The sequence below is a fragment of the Clinocottus analis genome, unplaced genomic scaffold (assembly GCF_023055335.1).
Source record: "Clinocottus analis isolate CAN_PGR_092001 unplaced genomic scaffold, fCliAna1.0.p SCAF_8, whole genome shotgun sequence".
NCBI classification, from domain to species: domain Eukaryota; kingdom Metazoa; phylum Chordata; class Actinopteri; order Perciformes; family Cottidae; genus Clinocottus; species Clinocottus analis.
Genome location: NW_027176240.1, coordinates 19,064,136 through 19,090,712, shown reverse-complemented (window position 1 = coordinate 19,090,712; position 26,577 = coordinate 19,064,136). Strand labels below are relative to the sequence as shown.

Sequence of the window (26,577 nt, the reverse complement as noted above, 5' to 3'; positions counted from 1 at the left end):
TTTTTGACAAATGTGTCATCGCTGTCTTTTCAGGTGTTGTGCACGTGGGGGAGGACTTTGCAGTGCGCTGTATGTCAGTGAATCGCTGTGTGGCTGTGTACGCCGGTGGTCTCCACGTGGTGGTGTGGCGGGTTGTCGGCCACAATCATCTTGCGGCCATGGTAGAGGTTCCGCAGACTTTCTACAACCGCACTGTGGGCCTCATGGGTCTCTGGAGCTCCAACCGCTCCGACGATTTCCTCATGTCCAACGGCAGGCTCCTCCGCTCAGCGGACCTCAATCCCCCCTCTGAGGAGACACTGCATCCCTTTGGCCTCTCCTGTGAGTGGACTTTAGTCAGTTTGCTGGTTAGGTTCTGGAGTCTTCTCTCTGTGCTATCTTACATAAGTAATAAGGTACGAGAGGCAGTATTGTATCGTCAATAATGTACAGTACAAGGGTGTTGTTAGGCCCAACGCGTAGACATTATTGTAGGTTACTGCAGGTAACCACTTTTATAATACGGATACCTGCGACATAATACATAAATAAATGGTAAGCTGTCTTTTGGCACAAAATAGTCGTAGCCACCAAACGTTGTGTATCATATTTCAGTTGCCTAAAGAAAATAGTTCCGTATCCGTCAAACATACAGGAGAGGCACACACACACACACACACACACACACAAGAGAAAGAGGGACTGATTCATTAACCAGGCCAGTTGAAAGCAGAATGAAGGATGACCCTCCGATGTTAAGTGCTCTCGCTGCTACAGACAAAAAATTATCTCTCTCTGAAAGTCATCATGATTTTGTGATTAGCTATCAAACCCTTTTCATTCCTCATCTTAGTTTCTGGTTTTACGCACACGATATCCACTAATTAGTCCGCTCTGGCAGAGCGTTATCGGCACTCCTCTCCCCCCATTATTCACCACTGTCATTCTCATAAAAAGTCAATCCCCCCAACTTTACACAAAACATGTTTGCTAACTGAGGGGCGACTTTGACTCAGTGGTTAACGTGCCCATCTTTAAATCAGAGGATCGGTGGTTTTGAACCCCAGCTCCGCTGGTCCATGTCGTTGTGTCCTTAAGCAAGACTCTTAACCCCTAATTGCTCCACTTTGCTGTGTCTACGGTGTATAGAGCAAAAAAAAAGTAAGTCGCTTTCGATAAAAGCTTAATGTAATGTAATGTAACTGTCAAGTTTGTAATGCGGTGGCAATTTCTTTTGGGCGGGTCACCAAATCAATTTTAGCAAACATGCCTGTATGATTCAATGCAAAAAAAGTATCACGCATTACTACTTTGCAGTTAAATATTTAACATTTATTCCAACACTTTGACATAAGGTCATCTTATTAAATATATATATATATATATATATATATATATATATATATATATATATATATATATATATATATATATATATTATAACTGTTAAGCGACGATTCAAATATTTAATCGCGATTAGTAAACAAGGGCTTACGCAGCTTTGCATTGACTTTGCATGTAATCTGGTCGCACGACCAAATTTTGTTGCATTAGGTATGAACACAGCATAAGACCCATCTTTCTTGGGCCAAATCGATTCGACCACACCACGTGCACAGCACAGCAAAGACGAGCACAGCAATGACTGGGTATATTCCAAAGCTCAAAAACTATTTGTATAATTTATTAATATTATTATATGTTTTATAATTAGTAATATTATACTTTTTTTATTTTTTATTTTTTGTTAATGAAGCTAATGGACCAGCGAAGACTGGGCGAAGACAGGGAGGTGGAGGTATGCTTAACAGCAACATGAATAAACTGAAGGTAGAGAGACACTCATATTTACGCCAACGATGGAGTTCATTTGGTGTGCTTATTAGATAGGAGATATCAGCTCATGATTGATAGCCCCAAACAATGACAGTAAGTAAATAATGAGTGTGCTTGTGTGAGAAGTGATTGGCAGATATATGAGAAATATATGACGGGCTTGCAGGAGTATAGATAGATTCTCCAAAATGCTACACACTACCTTTTAATACAAATTGATTATGGAGTCAGGCTTTCCTGAGTCATGTCTCAAGTCTAGATGATTTTTGAAGTGTTTTGAACAGCTACCTACACCTATCTTACCATTCTCTCTGTGTGTGTGTGTGTGTGTGTGTGTGTGTGTGTGTGTGTGTGTGTGTGTGTGTGTGTTTCTAGGGGCAGTTCCCCTCCCAGAGAGCCTGTTGCTCTCTCCACCTCCGTTGGTTCCACTCGAGCCGACGCCCTCCGATAGTCATTTGGGCAGTGTCAGTCCTGCTAAGGTGGAGGAGCTTATGAGAACCTGTAAAGGCAGCATGCAGTGCGTCCACGACACCATAGCCACCGGCAGCTCCAACCTGGGCCTACAGACTCTGGAGTCCAAGAACAAATATGAAAAAATTACTCTGATCTTTGGTAAGATGGCTATTTATTTTTTTTGAGGAAAAAAAAGTTTGTAATGTTTTCACTATTGACTTGCATTTATCTGATGTGGTCTGGTAGGTAACACGCCTCCCATAGTGACAGAGCCCACAGTGATCCACTGCAAGGTCAACTTGACGGTCGGCATTCAGATTGTTGCTCAGGACCTAAATGGAGACCGCATCACCTACTCTGTGCTTTACCCCAGGCCTGCACGGACTTCTATAGGGAGTGGTGAGACACTTGTACACTTTTCTCAAAAATCTCTTTAGTCTGCAGAGTTGTTTTTATTTTAACCGAAGGAAGATGGTACGGCCTTAAACATCTGTCAACGTGCTGAAATTTGACCCCAGACGACGGCTTTTTGACGTGGACGCCCCTGACAACACAGCCTGTCCAGCTGACCATCAGGGTCCATGACGGGCTCTCCAGCTCCCTGTTCACCCCCATCCTGCGTGTCTGCAACTGCCTCAACGGGGGCTCCTGCCAGTACGACAGCATCACCGAAAATCACCAGCAGGGAATGTTCCAGGTGCGTTTTTGCTTATTTTTTTGCATGGCAGGGCAAGTTAACGTGGCAATCCTTGACGGACACGTATTGTTTTGTAGTTTCTGTGCTCATCAAGCAGTATGCTTGATGCTGCAGTAAGCCGCTCCGGCTCAGAAACCATTCACAGGCGGTCAGTCTCACAGTAGCTTCGCGCTGGACTTGGAGCCTCTGCGGTCTCCACGTCCAGATTGAAAAATAGTCGCGCATGTGATACACTATGGCAGAGCACTTTAAGTCAGTATCACTTCTGGATCTTTACTCTTCTCTCAAAGAAGAAAACTTTCCACACATGAGGAGGCATGCTCAGATGTGCAGTTGTTCAAACCAACACAGACTGGACTTTACTCATTGAGTAAGAAAAACTGAACTGAACTGGAAAACAACAAAACCACTCATTGCTTTTGTATAAAGTTAATCAATTGCTGGTCTTTAACATTTGTCTTTAAGTTAAGCAACAAACTGAACATGGGTTAAATAAGGAGTGGCTGGTCCCTAACAGGGACCATTACTACTTAGCACACTGTTTATGTTGTTCCCTAATAAAATACAAATTTTTCTTCTGGTACCTGTTCATAAAAAAAATAAAACAGATATATATACTATATATGTATGTATGTTAACTTGTTGTTGCTTCAGAGTGCCTGTTGTTGTTCTGATAACTTTACTTTAAAATAAACTGTTTTTTACTTCATTATAGAATTTTACGACAAATGCAATAATTGTCATCACTTGATGGAATAAGCAGACAAAAGTTTTATGTAAGGAGGATTTCTAACTAGGGACATTTTCTGGCTTTTAAAATAATGTTTGGTCTTGTCCCTTTTCCATTCTGTTCATCGTTTGTCCCTTGTAGGTGGTAGCGTGCCTGTGCCCCAAAGGGTTCAGTGGACAGTTCTGTGGCAACACCGCAGACGTATGTCGAGGCAACGCCTGTTTCCGAGGGGTGCAGTGCCAGTCGGCGTCCGAGCCTGGCCACTTCACCTGTGGGGAGTGTCCCGATAACGGTGTCTCTGGGAAAAAACAGGGATACAAGTGCTTTGAGCGTGGTCCGTAGTGCTTTCAGGTTCGGCGCACACACAAAAATCCACCACAACACATTATAATTGACCTCCTTATTCTCTTAGACATGTGCATCCTTCCCTTCCCCTGCCACAAAGATGCCGACTGCCTCAGTACGAGACAAAACTTCACCTGCACTTGTAAGCCGGGCTTCACTGGGGACGGCCACAACTGCACAGGTGCTTAACACCCAAGATCTCAGTGTGGATGACAGCATGTTTCATTCAAAAAGTTTTAATAATCTTCTTCTTCTGTATTGTAGATATAGACGAGTGTGCAGAGCTCACAACCTGCATCAATGCCAAATTTGAGTGTAAGAACAAGCCCGGCTCTGTCGACTGCTTCTGCAGATACAAGAAGACCGAGAACATGGATGGATGTGGTATTTGCCCAATCTTACACGGTCGCTATCATATATCAGCAGCAACATTGGTTACACTCACAGGTTCAAGAAGTCCAAATGACACAGAATATATTCAAAAAATATTAAGATTTTTATTCAATTTATTTACTTTAGACACTAGAATCTACCCATCTAGAGATTCTGTGGGACTAAAATGTACTGGAGATACCGCATTTATATACAGACTCGTGTCAGACTCCATGCCATTGGACAACTTAAGGTGGCTGCACGATAGCAGAATTGGTCACAAGACATAAAAAAGTGGGAAGTGTAACCTCGGCTCATATAGTAAATAAGTATATAATACATTGTAGAGCAAACTTACAGACCACAAGACATGATTTAATGATTTCAAGAGCCCTTTGAGGCTTTGTTGAGGTCTGTTCAAATAGTCATATGAACCCTAAATGAGTTCTAATACTTGTGTTATTTTATATCTTTTTTTTCAGTATTTATTTGTGAAAAAAAATATTTTTGCCATATTTTTATCATTCCTATGAACATCCAGCATGATCTGAGCCAGATTGTCTCACAATGCCTTTTTAACCGCCCCAGGTTTTTTCAACTCAATGGTTAAAGGTTTTTGAGGTTACAGAGTTTATGTAATTACATCATTTTAACGGTAGGTTTAATTTTTTCAGTTCGGATAGATTTATTTAAATGAAGTTAATCAACGTTGTGGTTCAGGAGATCCTGTAGGAAACGTCACTTGACTTTTTTTGATAATTTTCTTGTCTGATAATGGGCGCTGCTGGGCTTGGGGTGCTCGGGGCTCAATAGGTTCTGAAGCCTCCATTTTTGTGCAACAACAGTACAGTAAAATCTGGTACTTGAATCCCACATGACATGACTGTCATTGGTGGACACGTACAGACTGTACTTGATTGGTCCAGTGTGTCACCCATGAATTTAATGTAGTTCTGAATGTTTTTCTCTGCAGGAGATTCGGACAATCCTCCAGGTAAGACCTTTCGTACGGCTGTCTCTTTAGCTCCACTAGCTTTATTGTAGCTTTCCTCTTCCTCTGGTTGCTAGCATGATGAACGTGGCCATCAGTGGCGGGCTGTCAGGGCCCGCTAGGCCTTCTGTGCTGGCTTAAACAGAATCACAAAGTTATAGCTTTTTTATAATTTAAAAACTATTGTGTGTTTATATATAAATATATATATATATATATATATATATATATATATATATATATATATATATATATATATATATATATATATATATATATATATTCTGCGATTAATCACGATGAAGTTAAAACTAGTGTATTGCACGATTTTATTTTAAAGTAATGTTATCAGAACAATATAACAGCACTCTGGAGCAACAGCAAGTTAACATACATCTAGTATAAAAATCAGTTTTCTTTTTTTTAACCAAAAAAACATTTGTTTTTTTTTCATCAGAGAACAACAAAAACAGTGTGTTCAGTAGTAATGGTCGCTGTGAGGGACAAAGCTACTCCTTCTTTTGTCCATGTTCAGTTTGTTGCTTAAGATGTATGTTAAAGATCAGAAACTGCTTAACTTTATACAAAAGTAATAAGTGCTTTTGATGTTTTCCAGTTCAGTTCAGTTTTTCTTACTCAGTCAGAAAAGTCCAGTCAGAATCAGAATCAGCTTTAATGGGGAGAAATTCCTGCATTAAAATAATGTATCATGACAGTTTGGATGATTTGAAATGGTGATTTATTATCACACTATCATTTAATTATCACGGCAGACTATTACGCTGAAAGGTAAGTAAAGTACAAAAAAAAATTAAATAACGAAACCTGTAATTATTACTTCCGAATATCATTCACGTCTCACTAAACCTAGCCACGTGAAAGTGAACAAGGTAAACAAATCCTTTCTGTTTCCTCTTCTGAGCCTATGCAGGTCACTTGAAAAATGATCCAAAGATCCGTATCTGACAGATGAACGAATCGTTGACCTCGTGACCGAGTCTTCAGCTCAATGATTCGTGCATTTTCCGGATACAAGTCTTTGGATCCTTTTCCACGTGACCTGCATAGCCTCAGTAAACAGAAATAATTTGTTCACTATTCCGACTCTGTCTTTGTACGAGTCTTTGGATCATTTTTCACGTGACCTGCATTCAACGAATTATTTCTATTTCCTTGGCTGAGCCTATGCAAGTCCCGATGCGTGGCCACGAGAACATGAACAAATCTTTTTTTGAGAGGACTCGTTACTCTCGAGTCCTTGAATGGATTTGTTCAAAATGAACAAATCTTTCACGAACGACATATCACTCGTACATGGATCTGCTTGAGCCTGCAGCGCGAGCCTGTAGCGCAAGCTTGCCGGTAGACTGACCGCCTGTGAGCGCTTTGTGAGGGGCAGTGGCTCCTGAGAACAGAAACTACAGAACAATACATGCTTTCATGTCAGGCTCAAGTCAGCAGGTTGTCAACACTGCTGGTCGGTGAGGCTACCGAAGCGCGCGCACACGTACATAAATCGCCTACAAAGTAAAAGCAGGGGCATTTATAGTGTGCATCTTATTTATTTATTTTCTGGGAGAGATTTAAAGTTGTTCAAGCCAACACAGACTGGACTTTTCTCACTCAGGAAGAAAAACTGAACTGAAAACAAAAAAAGCATTTATTGCTGTTGTATAAAGTGCATAAATTGCTGGCCTTTAACATACATCTTTAAGGTAAGCAACAAAGTGAACATATGCCAAAGAAGGAGGGGTTTGTCCCTCACAGGGACCCTTACTGCTGAACAGTACCTGTTCAGAAAAGAAGAAAAATATTTATAAACTATGTATGATAACATTAGTTTAAAATAAAAGCATATATATTTATATATATATATATATATATATATATATAAGAGAGATTGGGCGCTTGTATGTTCATGGTAACCTTATCAAGAGACGTTTGAACATATAATCTTGCATTGTATTACAAGTTATGCTGTATCTTCTCAATGTGAATGTAGTAATGCCATATCAATGACTGGCAGATAATATAGTTTACAGTTAGCCAGGCTATGACAGTAGATGTCCATTTGTTAAAAATAAAAAATGGTTCGCGCATCCATACTAAATTCCGATTATCTCCTCAACCAAGGCCTAGTTGAATAATTTGAAAGGTAACATACACAGGAAACACTTTTGAGATTAGTTTAGATGTGTTCATATAGCAGTATATGTGTTACTGGTTTATTGGTTGTTGTAGAACACAGAAAAATAAAAAAAATATTCCCAAAAAGAAAACTTCCAGAATGCTGAAAGTATAGAAAGAACCTTCAAAATGTATAAAATTCCACAGTAAAATACCACACTCTGCAGTCTCTCTGCAAAATTTAAGATTTGAATAAGTAAAGAAGACCATTTTTTTGCTATTTATTTAGTGTATTTAGTCTCGCCGAATCTCCAAATGGAGTGTATCTGATTTGTGTGTAACATTGCCATTTTGTCATGTAACACGCTATTTGTCTTTTAATAAGCTTTGCTTGGTTACACTGACATTCTGTGACTGTTCTTTTTTGTAAGGTTCACCAGAGCTTTGTGTACATTATATAGCCTAAACCTGAATGCTCTGCGATAAAAAAAAAAAAAAAGTATTCCTGTATTTTAAATACAAAATGCATGTATTGTATTTTGTTACATTTTCTGGCACCAGTATTTTGTATTTTATTTTGATACATTTATTTTTATACATTTATCTCTCTCTCTCTCTCTCTCTCTCTCTCTCTCTCTCTCTCTCTCTCTCTTTCTCTCTCTCTCTCTCTCGCTCTCCCTCCCTCTCTCTCTCTCTCTCTCTCTGTATATATATATATATATATATATATATATATATATATATATATATATATATATATATATGTATATATATACATATATATATATATATCAAACATTTTGTTTTGACAAAAACGAGTGAGTAAATAATTTAAAATGACTTCTCATCAGTGAATAAAAATAATAAAATATATACACAATTGTACACAATATTGTTTTATGTAGTCGTGTGATGTTGCAGCAAAGTGCTTTCCCGTTAATATTAACACCAGTTCAAGCCCTCACAGACTTTCACACTCAACCAGTCAACCAGTTAGACCAGTGGTTCTCAACTGGTGGGTCGCGGACCCTTTTTTTAATGGTCGCGGGCCTTTGCTTGGAAAAAAAAAAAAATAGAAGAAATTTATATATATATATTTAAATCCTGTAATTTTATTTTGAAGGGTCTTTTATGCAGGGCAGTAACGTTTTGTTTTTTTTGCTGGGTCGTCACTCCATGTTTTCAGCAGCATGTTTCAGGTTGGGTCAAACCAAGGGGATATCGACGGGCCGGCTCGACTACATTCTGTGCTTAGACAGAATAGTTAAATTGAATCTAACACTTACACTTCAGAAATCACTGACTGACTTTTACACTACTCCTTGCAATCTGTATTCACACTCATGGTTTTCATACCCAGCATGCAACACTACTGATCGCCATCTGTATTCACACTCATGGTTTAGATGTTTCTTGCAGGTTTTCAAAGCTTTCTGCTGATTTCAGGACCTTCTGCCTTGATTTTAATACAGAACACCGGCACTCCGGCAGACTTGAAACATACATTTAAGTTTCATTTTTGAGGAAACTTTCTCATGTAGCCTCTGACGTGTGTCAAGAGTAAGAGGCTCAAGAGCACAGACAGATGTATCCGGTCATTTTTTAAAATAAAACCGGCCTTGTTTTTTTTGTCTTATTTTTTTTTCATCCTTTCTGTGCGGTACCCAGCGAGTGACTTTGCGTCACTCGCTCACAGACGAAGACATTTTTGAGAGTGATTCAACAGCATGGCACCAAAATGTTAATCCTTTAAAGGAGTATACTGATATTGTTTTTTATTCCCATGTGACTATTATGCACCTGGGCCGCAGACTTAGTTTAGGTTCTATCACTTATCTTATTGTTTTGTTATGCACCTTCAACATCCCTTCACACACACAACTACACACCCAGCATGTAACCCTACTGTCTCCATGCTATCTCAGGTTCAAACTGCACCGTCTTTTCATTAAATACATTGGAGATGTTGAGAATGTTCCTCGATTTGAGGCTTGTCATTAAGAGTGATGGTGTTAGAAAGTACGGCGACTGAAAGTAACATGCAAACAGGATGCAAAAATAATTTGACTGCAATTCTGTGCCGCGATAAACTATTAAACAGCACAGCAGGCGTAGTGACATAACTCACGGCCCACCACTGGTGCCCATACATGGTAATGAGAGGTCACCTCACAACTGTTGCTGCTGTCTGCATCCACAGGGTGCAACGTGTTCACCGTCTCTGTGGGCTGGACAAAGACCAGATTCGATGGACTCAAACAGGTGTGTGTAAGTGTGTGGTTATGTCAGCGAAGGCTGGTAACACATTAATTGGTAACATGTTGCTTTAAAAATTGAATTAAATATGTAAAAACTTTTTTTTGTTGAAATAAAACTGAATTGAATGTTTTCCATACAGCATGATAATCAATTATTTTCCTTCTCTCTCAGCTGGTGGACATTTTGTTGATGGGCTTCCAGAACAAATTCTATAACGCCAGCAAGAAGGATACCATGCAGGGCTCTGGTCCCGGTGTGACAGAGTATCGCATCAACATGTCCAGCGACACACCCCACTGGTACATCAGAGACTACCTGGCCAGAGTCAGCAGCTTCTACTCCATCAGCACCGTAGAAGTTGATGGTAGAGTACCAATACATTTTTCTTTTGTTCAACTTCAGCACATGAACTAACTAATGTAATATACTGCAACATTTACGTTTGCCACGGTGATGTGGTGGTAAGCTATGCATGTTGGTAAGACTACTTCTCTCTCCCACCTGGCTGTCCACACATACAGATCTGGATGAGTGTAAGTCTGAGGAGGCGGTATGCGTCCATCCTGCCCTCTGCGCCAACACTTACGGGGGCTACAGGTGTGTTTGCAATGGCACAACTGACGTGGATGAAACCCAGTCCTGCATACTAGGTGAGAATCTGAGCATTAGTTTACATCCATCCTGCGGGGAAAACATTTAATTACTTGATGGCCTTATGTGTCTTTTAATAGTGTCACCATTTTATAGATCATGATTTGATATATATAATCATTGTATACATTTTCACATCCTGTGATTGGGTTTGACTTGACCCTTTGCAGACAGAGATCAGGAGAATGATACAGAACTAGACCTTGTTCTGGGCCTGGTGCTGGGCATCGGCATCCCTCTGCTTTTGCTGCTGCTCTTGGCTGTACTGGCATGCTTCTGCTGCTGCAAAAAGACTGTCACTGGAGAGTGAGTTCAACCATTGGCACATTGAGTTTTTACTTAATGCACTACACAATTTTATGATAAACTAGTAAATTAGGAGTTTTTTGATTTATTTTATAATATTACGTTTTATTCGGTTTTATCATAGTAAAGTATATACACACACAAAATGAGTTTGTACAAGTACCTAGGAGATACACCCGTGTCTTTTTTTGCAGTAGTGCAAAATATATATATATATATATATATATATATATATATATATATATATATATATATATATATATATATATATATATATATATATTAGTGCTGTCAAGCGATTAAAATATTTAATCGCGATTAATCGCATTTATGTACTCGCGATTAATCACAATTATTTTTTCTTTCATTTTGATGCTTTTATCAACATGAAACAGTGGATGAGCTTGCTTTATGCAAATGTTTTATTTTATTAAAAAACAATTGCCAAACAGGGCGGTTCCAAATACATGATAAAGTGCACAATTCAGGTAAACCAGGGTTTACAAAATAAAATTCTGAAGTGCATATTTCAGGTGAGAGAGAGAGAGAGAGGTGAACATAGCAGTCAGGCTCCGTAGGTCCTGTCGTTGGATGCGATGTGTATTATATCAGCTATAGATGAATTAACCACTATATCTGCTTTATACTTGTGGATGTCACAAAAACGTGTGAACATAAACTCCATGCTGTCTGGGTTCATAATAGTATCCGTAGTCCCACAACAGCCTGAATGAAGCCGATATCAGCGCTCCTTCTGGGTTACCGGCAGCAGTTTGATTCAGCACCGGCAGGACAGCGGTGACGAGCGGACCATCTCAACGCTGATTGGCTGACGCAACTATGACTCACGCGTTTTTGCAGCCGGAGTTGGGAAATTTCAACTCGCGCGTCAACCCGAGTTCGCCCCGCAACCTGTGGGCTGTTCGTGCTGCTTCTATGCGTCTGACGCGCTGCCCGCTGGAAAATACGCATCTACACAGCTTTGACGCGGCTGTGCATTGACTTTACATGAAATCTCGACGCGCGTCGAAATCTTGACGCGTTCGGTGTGAACACAGCATTAGTCTTCAGATTTCGGCATCTTTCAACACTCTGAATATCCAGGCTGGAGCTGAAATGAATATGCTTGACGCTCTGAGTACTTCACAACAACTGCTGCCTATCCAAACATTTCCATAAATTGCCTAAAATAATTTGTCTACTGGACAATGATGTGCAGCCTGCACTAATCAGAGCCAGAGATTCACTGCAAAAGGTACAAAATGAGCAATAATGTAACTCCTGGCATTGATGGAGAACTCACCACCAGTATCAGTTTTACATAATGATCCAAACAGTGGAAGCTAAAGTTAGTAACTCCTGTGTGAGGGATAGAGCGCGTAAACAAAAAAGTGGACGCCAGTCAACATGTTTGCTACTTAACAGCATCTTCAAAAGCTAGACTGCAGTGATTTCTTGTTCCCTTCTACGTTCTGATTGGCTTCTATGTTTTCTTCCAGCCTGCCCCACACATTGCATCCAGTCTACATCCAGGAGCAGTACAACCCTCCGCCATTCAACTACTCTGACCCTGCCCTGCACTACGTAACCCACTGTAGCCCACGGATCCTAGACAGCTATACACCGAGGCAACGCTACAGATAGTACATTCTAAAGCGACATGCAGACCCTTTCTTTAAATGTTTTTGTGTCTTAATAATGATCAAACGGGACACCGACTTTTTAAATTGGTCCTATGAGTGAGAAGTCTGAAACGGGCTGCGTTGACAACAGCAACTCCTCACCCTCAATGTTCATCCAATAAATGTGCATGTTTTTGCCACTGACAGGCTCAGCTTCTTATTATTGTGTCTGACAACATTATGGAAAAGACTCTACAAAGAAATACAACATTTTTCTTTACCTTTTGCTTTTTACACTAAGCTGCAGTTTTTGCACTTGTCTGTTGTTCGACATTAATAACAATAACAAACTGAGTCTTTCTGTAGCAAAAATGAGTTGCCCTGAGTGATCCCATTGCATAGCCCTTTGCAGCATTTTGTCTCAATGCTGGATTATTCACTTGGATATAAAAACATGGGAAAGGTTGACAAATTCCGAAGTAACCCTTTAAACAGAAACAAAAAAACGCTCACAGAAATGCACAGGCTCGCACGGCGCCAGGAGTTTTTGAGCCACTGTAGATGTTTGAAGACAAGATTAATGTCCCCATTTTATATTGTAAAAAAAACAAAACAACAAGAAGTAATTAAACCTGAGTGACTTTTGAAGTCAATAATTCCCAATCCTCTCTGCCAAGTTTGAGTTCCAAGTTTTTTTCGCCAGTATGACAGTTTACAGTCTGACCCAGCAGAACTCAACAATCTGATGAAAAGTAAACCACTGCAGTGGTCTTCAGTTTACAGCTGATGTTTGATCCTTGATAGCAACATTAGCTCCTGCTAGAATATGTGAGACTATGTGGTGTCGGTAACCTGCCATAGAATTTGTTGTGGTTCTAGTCTAAAATGCACGGTAATGCATTGATATATAAATCGCTCATAATCACCCCAAAAATGAATGTATTATATAAATCATTAAAGTTAGTACTTTACAAACGCTGTGCTGTGGTGAAATCCTTTCAAGAACATTAGCATCTTGGATGTTAGCAATGTGTCACTTTACTTTGGGTGTAATCCAACTCACCCTCTCGAGGGACTGTCTCCGCAGTTCAACCTGACCTATGACATTGACGGTGGTTACATGCATCGCACTGAAATAGAATGATCCCTTTGTTCGAATAATTGCGGTCCCGGCTCCGATCTGATTAACACCCCTGGATAACTCGATCCGACTCGGTTGATAATTCGGACATCGCAGCATGGAAACGGTGAATTGGATTATGAACTGGACTATGCGTCTTTGCGCATGCTTGAGATGTTGAGATGTTTCGAAATGTTGATGTTGTTGGTTGTTGTTGGTAGTGGTGAAGAGGTCAAGCGGAAATGGCTGTATCATCACCAGTTGTAATGAAAACTGCGCCACCTATCGTATCGGATATGACATGCTTTCGGCCAATGATTCGATTTATTCACTGCCATGTATATTAGGATAATAGTAGTTGCCAAAAATAATAGCATAGCCCGACTAAAACAAGATTCAAATTAATACCATCATGTAAACACACTAACTGTCACCTTCTCAAAGGTAATATGTGTCAAGCTGCTGATAGTTGCATAAGGACTTGATATATTTTAAAGAGGTTGTGCCATTTTAAGGGAAAAGCATAAAACTGTAAAACTATGAACTTTTAATAGTGCAGCTTGTGGAGGTGGACCTAATTCTAATATGCTATTGTAGTTCCATTGCCCACTATGCTATTTAGTCACACAGTATTGTATGTGTTGATCAAATGTTTTGTATCTTTTTGCACCTTTAAAAGTACATATAATTGTGTGCATATAATTTTAGTGGGCGAGAAGCATAAAGTAACATCAAGAGGACCTACTCAAGTTTAGTACAACTAATGTTATTGGCACCAGTGTATGTTACATTCCTGTTAGAGCAGTGGACCCCAACCTTTTTTGCGCCACGAACCGGTTTCATGTCGGTAAATATTTTCACGGACGTAATATGACGTAATAAATATGAAAGAATAAATATGACAGAATAAATATGACTTAACAAAATGATACGACCGCTATAAAGCAATTATAAAGTGCATAAATATACAACTCATTATTACGCCAAATTAGTGGGAGCCCTGAGCTAGTTTCTCTGCAAGGACGTGTGTAATTTAGATCCGGTCTACTCTGTAACTTAGACCTTTATGTCCAGTCTACTGCTTAACTTAGACCTTTATATCCGGTCTACTGCTTAACTTAGACCTATCCCAGGTAGCCAAAATGACGTGGCCCAGATTTGCTTGAGTCCGGCACGCCGGAAGAAAGACGTCAGCCTGGGTCTAGTTGGCGGACTCTGCGGAGTTTCAGTATGAATGACGCCCCAGAATCGGGTTCAATATTAAAAAGTATTGTTTCTGTATCATGATTTGCTTATTTTAAATCCGGCTTCACAAAGACAGGATGTTGAAATGGAAACAGGTTTCAGAGCTTTTTTGGCGATCTCAGGATATTCTGCCTTGATTTTAGACCATAATATAGAGTTGAAGCAGACTTTTAAGTTTTCTTTTTGAGGTAACGTGTGACTCAGACGCACAGACGAATGTATCCGGTCCTTTTTCAAAATAAAACTTTGTTTTCTTCTTCAAAATAAAACTTTAAAAAAAATAAAGATTGAAATTTTTTTTTTTAATTAATTAATTCTTTCTGTGCGGCCCGGTACCAGCTGACCTGCGGACCGGTACCGGGCCGCGGCCCGAGGGTTGGGGACCGCTGTGTTCGAGCATTACTCAGTTCAGCTGTTCTGAAGGCTGCCTGCTGTTTCTTCTCCAGCCATAAGAAGGTGTCACAGCTGAGTCTCCCGCACAAAAGCCAGATCAATCGCATTTGTTCATGACCAGAGTTGAAGCAGAAATGCAGCATATCTCTCTCTCTCTCTCTCTCTCTCTCTCTCTCTCTCTCTCTCTCTCTCTCTCTTTCTCTCTCTCTCTCGCACGCACGCACGCACGCATGCACACACACACACACACACACACACATACATACGCTCTGCATCCTTCGTCTGGAACTGGCCGCTGCGGTGGAGCCCGTTGCCCCCCCCCACTCTGCAGAATGAGATCATCTGAGAGGGGTGGCGCTGCAGGTCCCCGACACTGCAGAGACAGACCTGGCCTACGCTACAGCCAGGGGGTCAAGGACGGGCCGCCACTAAAGCACACCCTGTCACTTCCTTATTGCGGTTACGCACTGAAGCACTAAAGTGCATCTTCATTGCCCTCTGTGGCACTTCTTTATTCCACCGGTTTCACTTTGCACAGGATTTGACCGAGAAGTGTATGTAAACTAAGATCACGCAACAAACACTACGCACATGACTTGTGAGGCAAACTACCACAGATTTTTTTCAAATCCGTAGGCAAGCACAGGGCTCCCTAATACCTGTTTGAAACAAAGGCATGGCTAACATAAGCAAGTTACATAATGTGGCTACACTTCTGGAAGGTTCCAAGTAGCACTTTCATGTGCTGCTAAAGGCTGCGGTGTTTGAACTCTAGCTCTACGTTGACTGCAGCAAGCAACCTGGAGGCAAGCCAGTGAGAGAAAGGAAAGGAGAGGATATAGAGAGAGCGAGAGAGAAAGAGAAAGAGAGAGAGAGAGAGAGAGAGAGAGAGAGAGAGAGAGAGAGAGAGAGAGAGAGAAAAAATCAACAGCAGAGTTTCTATTTGACAACCAGTAAGCATTTTTGTCCCTCAGATCTCTTTAAATAAAACAACTTGTATGTAGGTTTTTTGGAGATGCTTGGTGATCTGGTGCCGGCGGATGCGGGCCGAAACGTATCACAGGGGCGAACGGCAAACTAAAGTGCATGCTTAACACTGTATCCATTTCATCACGACGTGATTGAAATAGGCTGGGAATAGTTGGGGCCCAACCAAATCCTCTTATCCGATTTGAGGCCAGTAATCATTTCTGCCTTACGATGTAATTTTAGCAAAATATGTCCTTTTCTTAACCATAGGTAGGCCAAAATAAAATTGGCTCATGCACGGCTAGCCCTTATCGTACGACGAAGAAAAAAAAAAAAAAAAAAGCATTCAAGTTCACTAGGAGTAGTTTGCCGTAGGCCGCCAACATTTGCGCGGACCTTTGGCTGGGAGGCCTTAATCGGCAAGATGAGACATAGCCCCTATATCATAAGCACATGGACACACCCCCCTCCCCCCGTTCTGTTTATCATCAGTTCAGTGTATGCATTAGCACAAAGGCCAATCTTACACACACATGCACACAAAAGCAAACACACACGCGTCCTTTTAACTCATTACATTACATGTCATTTAGCTGACGCTTTTATCCAAAGCGACTTACAATAAGTGCATTCAACCGTAAGTACTTACACTACTCCGGTAAGTACGAAGTTGGAACAACAAGAATCAAGACAGAACAATTTCTCAAATAAAGTCAAACTACTAAGTGCTATCAGTAAGAGCCATCGAAGTGCTGCCTAAGTGCTGCCGTCATTGTCTTTATTCAAGGTATAGTCGAAAAAGATGAGTTTTTAGTTTGTGGCGGAAGATGTAGACACTTTCTGCTGTCCTGATGTCAATGGGGAGCTCATTCCACCATCGAGGAGCCAGGACTGCAAACAGTCGTGATTTTGTTGAGTGTTGAGTTCGCAGCGACGGAGCGACAAGCTGATTGGTTGAAGCTAAGCGGAGCGAACGAGCAAGTGTGTATGGTTTCACCATGTCCTGGATGTAGGTCGGATCCGATCTGTTCGTTGTATGGTACATAAGTACCAATGTCTTGAAGCGGATGCGGGCGGCCACCGGTAGCCAGTGGAGGGCGCGGAGGAGTGGAGTAGTGTAAGTGAACTTCAGGAGGTTGAAGATCAGTCGAGCCGCTGCGTTCTGGATGAGCTGTAGAGGTTGAGTTACATTGGCAGGTAGACCTGCCAGGAGGGAGTTGCAGTAGTCAAGGCGGGAGATGATCATGGCCTGGACCAGAACCTGTGCTGCCTTCTGTGTGAGCAGGGGACGTATTCTCCTGATGTTGTACAGCATGAACCTACAGGAGCGTGTTGTTGCAGTAATGTTGGCAGTCAGGGAGAGTTGACTGTCAAGTGTCACACCGAGGTTCCTGGCAGTTGGGGTCGGGGCCAACACTGCGTTGTTGAAGGTGATTGTGAGGTCTTGGGTGGGGGAGCCTATTCCTGGAAGGAAAAGCAGTTCGGTCTTGTCAAGGTTGAACTCACACCTGGCCTCCATGTCCAAACAACCCACTGTCCTCTCCCATGAAAAGCGATCCACTCCCTTGGCAGAGCACCAGCAGCTGCATTACAAAACCCCTTATTCATTAGTGATGCCGTCCATGTCTATCAGTTACAATGGGTAAACATCTTCTCATAATTGTCGCCGGGGTCCCCTATCCGACTAAAAAGTCCTCCGAAGCCATCACTTAGGCAACAACAATTAGCCTTTTTTTTCTTTGGAACAGCTTGATTTTTAGAGTGTGATTGCTGCACCGCACAGGGCCAGCACATACCGTTTTGTCTCACATGTTGTTGACCCAACCTGCCCCGTCCAAGGTTGTTTTTTTTACTGCGAAAAGGACAACAATGCTAACTGCTATCAGGGGAGTGATGTCACAGACCATCGGGAGGTGACGTTAATGAAGACGGAGAGGTGACTTCAGCCTCGTCTCTGCTGAACTACGGTGACCTTGACCCCCCGCTCCCCCTCCCGATAAAGAGGTGAGCATATGTGCATGCACATATATTTTATTTTTTGTGTAAAATAAATGCTAAAAAAACTTTAGTTAAAACATCACCTAACATCCATAAACCAAAAACCAAACAAACATTGTAACACATACTGTACTGTGCTCCACATTGAGTCCCACGTCATGGGGTTTAGTTTCAGGTTTTTATAGACCATAAAGTCACGTCTCCCGGGCTCCAATATTCCCTATCCATATTAACTTCCAATCTAAAATCACCTTTGACCTGGAGCAGGTCCTCCGAGACTTGGAGACCGCAGAAGTGCATGTCATCATCAACCAGCAAAACAGGTGATTGTGCAAATTAGGGGATTTTGAAGAATTTATGGCCCAACACCATTGTCTCTCAACAACTTGTTTTATTGGAGAAGTTCGCCCCAGAGTTTCAATAAAAATGTCCAAAACATTTTTTCAATACCAAAAGAAATACAGTTAAGTGCTCACAGCGACTCTGTTTTACAAGGGTTTGCCAAGTACTTTTAGGGAGGCAAAAAGGCGAATAAACACCAACATGCCCGTTGTTGACACATGCTCCAGCTTATCGGGTTACTTGTGACAGGCCTTTGTGCTGCCACCTTTGGTATTACATAATATATGCAGAGACAAAAACCCTGTAGCAGAAAAACAGATTTAAATGAAAAGAATCCAGTGTGCTTCAGATTAGGTTGGGGGAGAGGCCTGGCCGATTCTAAAGCTGCTCAGCAGATCACATGGCAAAAGCAGCATCACCTCTGCAAACAGCCCAGATGGAAGTGGGATCCACTTTGGATCCTCATTTCTTACATCTACGCGTGAGATGTTGAGCTTCTCACAATCCTGGCTCTCTACTTAACCGTGTGACATCTGCGTCTAATAATAAGGGATGCCGTGGAATTTGGGAGGATAAGGACACACTCACACACACAGATATTGTAGTGCATTCTTTTGAGCGTTTGTTCAAGTCCTTCTTCTTGTGCATTATTGTCCGCCTTCTTTCTCCACCTCCACCTTCTCCTCCTTGGCTTCTCCCATGGGATCAAGCCAAAGACAGTTGGTCATCGGGAAATCAGTCAGGCATAAGCAATCCCGCCATCAGATACTCCCATCCACACCAGAAGCAGCACATTTAGACCCGGGAGTCCAATGTCATCTGACAGCAACGCAGACTCGGTCACACATTTCGGGGGACATAAGACAACATATTTTACAGGCTGCTACTTATTACGAACTATTACGGTCAAGCACTTCGGTGCTGACTCTGCATCTCATTATGCGCATTCAAAGTGATGAGGACTTAGAAGGAAAGTCCAGAGCCACACTGAACTCTCAAATGGTCGGTGATAACCGTGTCACAGCTATTGGAAGAAAATTAAACAATAAATGAAAATAATAAGTAATGTTGTCAAGAATGAGAAAACTGAAGCAAACTGGGTAAGTACTATAGCAGTTACAAGTAACATGGTTATTGTAGCTAATAAGTTATCAAAACTAGCTTACAGGGTGTCCCTAAAGACGATGCCCATATACAATGTGCAACAAGCTTGTCTGCGATGCCTGTGGCACTGACTGGGATGTCTATGGACAAGATGCAGCGGCAGCGCAGACCATCGGAGTGACGCATTGCAGGTACAAACACACCAATCAGAGAGCCCGATTTATTTCCGCTACGTCTTGTGCCCCATCACAGAGTAGCAGAAAGTATTCATACATCGCTATGTAGACCCCCAGCTATACAACATATATATTGTATTATCAACATTAAAACATTCCTTGAGGTACCAAATGGGTGTTTTGACAGTTTATTAATTTACTTATGTAAAATATTATTAATTAAAAAGCGTTTTTGATTCATTTGATAATTGAGGAAAAGGGTAGTTGGCGGAGTGATATTAAAAAGAGGAGGAGTTAAGGATAGCCGTTAAATGCGAGTCCAGTTGCTTCTTCCTCACTGTGTTCATAGAGATTGTCATTTTGTGCAGGCATAGTGTTGGCTTTGGTTTGTTACGGATTTTCTCTGAACCAGCCGCTGCATCTACATCGAAATGGTAAGAAAAAGCGGATTTATTTGTATCTCCAATCTTGAGTTAGTCGGAAGTCCCTTAGTAGTGTTTTATGTGCGAAGTGAATGTCAATTAAACATAACGTCACCAGTAGCTGAACTGAATCCATGTGAACTACCGCATTGCTGGCAGAATAAATTGCTAATAGCTAGGTAATGCTAGCTTGTAGACAAAGCTAACGTTAGCGAAAGACTCGTTGGTCTGCTTAAATACTTGGCTTTAGTAAGTTGAAACCTGTGTTCCCACCGTGAGCGCAGCCATACTTGAAACAGTGCAGCACTGGTAACGTTAGTTACTTACCCTTACCGTGTTTCTTTTATGCCAGTCTATCTGCATTATTTGTTAACGAGAATGTCGGTCGAACATTTATCCCCGGCCTGAGTATGTATCAATCTTTATGATGAACACTGCGTGCAGTTAAAGTGACTAACCTATTTGCCAACCGATGCTTTGCTTGTGACGACTACAGAGTTAGTCATTCATTTTTGCTTGAAGTGTGCAGGGTTGTAATTGAGAGCCGGTATAGGGTAGCTAGCTAACATTTACCGCCTCCTACCTGACATTTACCGCCAAATTGTAAGTCGTCCATTGTCAGTGGTTAAATTGGCGTTATCGAACATCCAAATTTAAGTAACCAAGATCTCACCGGGCACGTCCAAATTGGTTTTCCGGTCTCCGAAATTAAGTAACGAGCGGGGTTGCTCACCGGCCGAAAACGCCTCTTTCCTGTTGGATGAATCGTATTGTTACATTTGCTGACAGCTATTGTAAACTCCAGAATTATATCCAGCGTTGAAGGATGTGTCTGAAACATTTAGAAATGAACGGGCGCCCCTAACTTTAAGGCAAGGTTGCTCTGCGATGGAGAAGCTAACTCTTGGTATTTTTGCCTTTTTTGTATTTTACAGGCTGATCAGCTTACAGAAGAGCAGATTGCTGGTAAGACATCGCTGCATCTTTCCTAAAATCCAGCAGAGTGGCCTGCTTTATGGTTCCTTGGTCCCTGCAGTGGATTTATACTTTTTCCTTTTAAGGTGTTCAACTGGTCAGCCTACATGGTCATAAAACAGGAATGAATGAAACTGCTGTTGCCTTGGCTCTGAAATCAGAAGGACTCCCTCATGGAACATTTTGCATTTTCATGGTTGCCATGTAATGTATGATGTAATCTGGAAGGACTGTATATTCTGGTGAGGTGTTGGCAGTCACCTTTACTTTATGTTGTGTCCTTTGCCCTGGGTGTGTTATTAGGTGGAATGATCCAGGAACAATGGAAATTTGGACCCAACATATTGACAGACCTAGATTCTGTAATTGAAATCATGCAGGAGTGGGTGTGCGTGTCAGGGCATTGCAGCCAGTATGCTCTTGGGGGCACTTGCTGTAGTGTATGCAGTGCATGTATAAAATGTGGCACAGTTGTAGTGGGTTCCCTGATTATATATTCCAGCTTCCGTTTACTTGAATCAGTTTAGATCTCAGGTTTCACAATGTGCTGATTATACTCTCGCTGTATAACATGGCCTCCACTTTTAGTTTCTTGCTCTTTTGCTTACTCGTGCCAGTGTTTAGATTGCCAGTTTGTATGAACAGCATGACATCAGCGTGCCTTATCATGTTCCGCAGACTTGAAGAAATTTACAGTAATTTAAAGCACAGTGAAAAACTGCAATGATGTGGCATTTTTATGGACCAGCAGGATTTAGGAACCTCCACCCCCAGCATTTACTACAGTTTGCTGCAGACAGGAGGCCTTTCTCATAACAAAAAGGGTGGTGTCCTGTGTGTTTAACCCTCCAAATGGTAGGGCCGGTTGTAGATTTATGATGCTGATGAGCTGCCGCATGACATTGTCTATTGGCCTCATCACTCCTTATTGTCAAGGTTTGCTCGACCATCACTGCTCATTTGCTGCGACTTAGCCTGACTGCACCTTCTCGTGCTCGCTGCCCTTGTTTCGCCAGAAACGACTGCAGTTGGAACTCAAAAAACAGAAGGGCTCGTCAGCATGCTACAGCTAGTTTATAACTGAAAAAAAGTGACGCAATGCCCTTTTGAGTCTTAAGCCAATTCAGGTTTTGGGTAAATGTGATTTGCAGACTCAAGGAAAGGACAAGTTTGTTATGCAATTTGGAATGACAGCTTTTACATGGCTCTTTAGTCTCTTATAGATTCAGTCTTTTGCTGGGTTTTCATATTGCCTCAGTATGTCAGTCTGTACATCTAGTTTACATAGGTGCAACACGCTGCCAAACTGAAGAAGCCCCTTTTTTTTTCTTTTTTCTTTTTTTCTTTTTTTAAATTTTCTTATTTTTTTAAATCAGAGTTCAAGGAGGCATTTTCGCTCTTTGACAAGGATGGAGATGGCACCATTACCACCAAAGAGCTGGGCACAGTCATGCGCTCTCTGGGCCAGAACCCCACAGAGGCAGAGCTGCAAGACATGATCAATGAAGTGGATGCTGATGGTGAGAACCTAATACAGGTTTTTATTTTTTTAGAAATAAACACACACTTGCTAACCGCACACATACAGTTGATGATATAGTTGGAAATCCCACAATGTTCTATTTGTTTTTGTCGGCAGGAAATGGAACGATAGACTTCCCAGAGTTCCTGACCATGATGGCCAGGAAAATGAAGGACACAGACAGCGAGGAGGAGATCAGAGAAGCGTTCCGTGTCTTTGACAAGGTAAATGCTGTCTGCACTCCCACATGCACATCTATGCAAAAGCCACAACTGTTTTTAAGTTTGTTTACTGTCATTTTTAGGATGGCAATGGATACATCAGTGCTGCTGAGCTGCGCCATGTGATGACAAACCTTGGTGAGAAGCTAACTGATGAAGAAGTGGATGAGATGATCAGAGAAGCAGACATTGATGGAGATGGACAGGTCAACTATGAAGGTCAGTTGATGTGTGATTGTGCCATAGTTTGAGTTGGTTTGGGTCAATCCCTTCTACTAAGTTGCAACATTTTCTTTTCTCACCCCCTCACAGAGTTTGTACAAATGATGACGGCGAAGTGAAGGCCTTGTACAGATTTCGTATATAAATAATTTGCCTTTTTTTTTTTTTTTTTTTTTTTCTTTGTGTAATTTATCTGTAAAATCTTAATTGCCCCCTTTTTTCCCCTGCCCCTCTGCTGTCCAAAGGAACTGCATGTAAACTGCATAGGCTCTTTTCCCATGTCCCTTTCTTTTGCTGTCATGGTGTTTTGGAGTGACGGAATAGTCATACAACCAGATGCTTGTGGAGGCCCCTGGGAGCCGGAGTACTTTGAATCTTCCCGTCTTGTGTGCTCGGGGCCCTTCCACACATGGCAACATTGGAAACCTGTCAGCTGGTTGTCACTTGGCAACCCTGTTGGCATGGAAACGATGTAGAGGAGTTTAAACTCTGCATGGACTATGGACAAAGTATATATGGAAATCTCTCGGCATTGCACTACTGCAAAAAGACACGGGTGTATCTCCTAGGTACTCGTACAAACTCATTTTGTGTGTGTGTGTGTATGTATGTATATATATATATATATATATATATATATATATATATATATATATATATATATATATATATATATATATATATATATATATATATATATATATATATATATATATAAAAAAATCAGAACACTAATCTTACCATGTTTTTAATATTTTACCCACTTTAACTTTTTTTTTTTTTTTTATTAAATGACCTCTGTCATGCCTCAAATAATCCATTCCAAGTTGTATATTTTTGTTTTCCAATAAAAATTACAATCTAACCGGTTTTGAAAATTGTCTTGTTTTCTCAGTTATAATGGATCCTTGAGTTTGTATACCCTGTAATAATTCCCATTTTTGTATTGAGGACAGGATGCTCCGTTTTTGATAGGATCTTTTTTTCTTGTTTCTTAGCATACTTATGAAATGTTTACCCATTTTAAATTGTCCCCTGTTAATTTCCAAAAGCACTGAGAAGCATCAGCCAATGCCTCTTAATGTTCAGATAAGCTCATGTCAAATCTGTATTGTCATTAAAATAAAACCACTGAGTGGGATCAAAGGCTTCTATTTTGAAGTAGACACAATGGTACGTGACATTGAATTTGCCTTGTACTGTTCAGGTCCCTTACTGACTGCTTAGGTCATGTGTTGTCTGCTACTGTTAGTGCAGCACCATGTAGAGCTTGTCTGCCTCATGTCTTACTTGGCATTTGCCTCATTCACGAGGTGCAGGTGATTGAGCGTATCAGAAATTATGGTGTAAATAGAGGTGTGCCTGTTTAAGTTTAACTATTTTTGTTTTCTGATTGAGTTTGTTACAGTAGCTTGCAGAGATACTAAGTTGTTTTGATTGACAAAATAAAGCTCTATTGTGGACCTCAGCGCTGCCTCCTGTGAATTCAATGCTAGCTGCTTTTAGTTTGTTCCATTGATCCTATGCAGTGCTTTGGGACTTCCACTTCTGTAATTAAACAATGCTTGTTTTCTAAAGTTGTGATGTTTCTGACTATTGGGACATAGTGAGGGCTGCAGTTTGTGGCTTGCTCAGTCAGCAGTCCCTGTGGATACACATTGAAACATTTATGGCATTACAAAATGCACTTCAGTAACACCTTGTACTCAAAGGAACTATGAAGCATAGTGGTAGTTTACGCAAGTACCCTTGATTTTCTTTCATTTTATTCTGTGTGTTAAAAATTAGAGTGCAAATATCTCTTTAAAAGTACTGCACAGTAAAGGCTTCCATTTCAACAAAGACAAATATTTTCGGGTGAGAATCGAAGTGGTTCTCATGTGGTTCAAACCTTAAAAAAAATTACCAGCTAAATTGTCAGCACACTCTACTTTATAAAAAGCTGTTAATTACACAGCGCATGTAACACTAGTCTCGGCTGTCCGTACTTTAGGTGCTGTGATTAAAAGGGTGATGTAACCATAGAAACTCAATCAGACAATGTACAATTTAATACCTGTGTTTTTTTGTTTTTTTTACGAGTGTGTCCTTGTCGGATCATTTCAACCATGTGTTCGTTGTAGCCTAGCAACCAGGCAGAATGTTGCAATATTTTATACATCAGGTGAAGAGCTTTAGTTTTCGAGAGAGAGAGAATGTGAGTGAGTGTACTCCAGCCCAGGTATGTCACAAGGAGTATGATACTTTAAAACTTTACACACAAAGTAGAGGGTTGGTTTAACAAGTTTCCCGGGGTAAGTTTTACACTTAAAAACCTCCAGTGTTCCTCAAACACACTTTACCACACACACACACAAACTAGAACAAAATAAAATGTTGCCAGATAGCCATCAGTCGTTATGGTGACAACACACCTCTATGGGGTTGTAGCTTGCCAGGAAGGCGCAGCTTTGGAGACAACCAGATGGCTAGTTAGCAGGTAGCTTGTTCTAACCATAGTGGAGGGGAATGAAGCAAATGGGCCAGTAGACTCGCTGACCACCAAAACTCATGTTCTGTAACCAGTGTAGCTATAAGGCATGGTGGGCATAAGCTAGCTAGCTAACTAGGGGGTGGCTGGTTGCTAATTCAACCCTGCTTTAATGCTACATCAACAACAGGAAACGAGATGAATAAAATACATCTCTCTTCTGGTGACAGCAATTTGCTTTCTTAACTGGACAGAAAAAAAATTAAATCATCTGACTTTACCTCATTTTGGAAAAGTGCTAGTTTGCCAGCGCTTGATGTTTAGTAAAATGTACATGTACTCAAATTTGCACTGTAGTGGCAACGTTTGATCTTGATATTCTAATCAATAGCACAGTGTCCCCCTCCATGATGATAATGAAGATTAACTAAATTAACTGCAGTATGTGCAGTGTACCCCAGCCATTATGTCTTACTCTCATTCAAATTGGTCGGCAAGTCGAAATTTAGCCCTCCACGCTTGTTGAAAAATTAATAGATGGTGGCTGCTATAGTAACAGTCACAGTTCTAATGTTGGTCAGGTGTCACTGGGTCTTCGGTGGAGCAGATCGCGAGCAACAATGAGTATGCAGGAGTGGAGCACTAGGAAAAAACAAAGTTGCCTCTGAAGCTGGTGACATGTCCTAGAGTGGTGATGGAAGAGATAACGTAAGGCTCTTTAAAGCCCTCACAACTGTGTGCCACCGGATGAAACGTGGAGATGCATCAACACGTTGTTGTCATGGCAATGTCATTGTAGCAGAAACACGTTACTGTGTTTTTTTGGCTTGTGCCCTGTTATCGTCTGCAGGGCGATAACGAGTGGGACCTGTGTGGCCGGGGGAGCTAGTGGCTGTGAAAACTGAAAGTAGGTATTGTGTCACGCTGCTACGTTGTCTCTGTGCACGTCTTGAACAACTAGCTCATTTGCTGATATATATATATATATATATATATATATATATATATATATATACATATATATATATAT

At 41.0% G+C, this 26,577-nt stretch overlaps 3 protein-coding genes and 1 long non-coding RNA gene across 4 annotated transcripts in view; 3 read left to right on the top strand and 1 right to left on the bottom strand.

The window, feature by feature from the left end:
• Positions 1 to 2,956: 2,956 nt before the first annotated feature.
• On the top strand, positions 2,957 to 12,845 carry si:ch73-105b23.6 (mucin-like protein). Its single transcript, XM_068568035.1, has 10 exons — positions 2,957 to 2,965; positions 3,837 to 4,029; positions 4,108 to 4,221; positions 4,305 to 4,424; positions 5,386 to 5,406; positions 9,731 to 9,792; positions 9,961 to 10,153; positions 10,311 to 10,439; positions 10,611 to 10,746; positions 12,246 to 12,845. Exons 1-10 carry the CDS (start codon positions 2,957 to 2,959, stop codon positions 12,388 to 12,390), a joined length of 1,122 nt encoding a protein of 373 aa, XP_068424136.1. The 3' UTR covers positions 12,391 to 12,845.
• Positions 12,846 to 16,885: 4,040 nt separating this feature from the next.
• LOC137779833 (uncharacterized) lies at positions 16,886 to 17,614 on the bottom strand (the record flags this gene model as incomplete). The annotated part of the gene is made up of 1 exon (XM_068568034.1): positions 16,886 to 17,614. A coding segment is annotated over exon 1 (729 nt), but the record flags the coding sequence as incomplete, so codon positions are not given.
• A 2,394-nt stretch (positions 17,615 to 20,008) lies between these two features.
• Positions 20,009 to 23,714, top strand: calm2a (calmodulin 2a (phosphorylase kinase, delta)). The gene is made up of 6 exons (XM_068567795.1): positions 20,009 to 20,149; positions 21,073 to 21,103; positions 22,489 to 22,632; positions 22,752 to 22,858; positions 22,939 to 23,074; positions 23,168 to 23,714. The coding sequence occupies exons 1-6, from the start codon at positions 20,147 to 20,149 to the stop codon at positions 23,194 to 23,196; spliced, it is 450 nt and encodes a 149-aa protein (XP_068423896.1). The 5' UTR covers positions 20,009 to 20,146; the 3' UTR covers positions 23,197 to 23,714.
• A 2,685-nt stretch (positions 23,715 to 26,399) lies between these two features.
• Positions 26,400 to 26,577, top strand: part of LOC137780122 (uncharacterized) — a 4,068-nt gene continuing 3,890 nt past the window's right edge. The window contains exon 1 of the long non-coding RNA XR_011077107.1: positions 26,400 to 26,454. This is a non-coding gene — a long non-coding RNA (uncharacterized lncRNA). The remainder of the gene's footprint in view (positions 26,455 to 26,577) is intronic.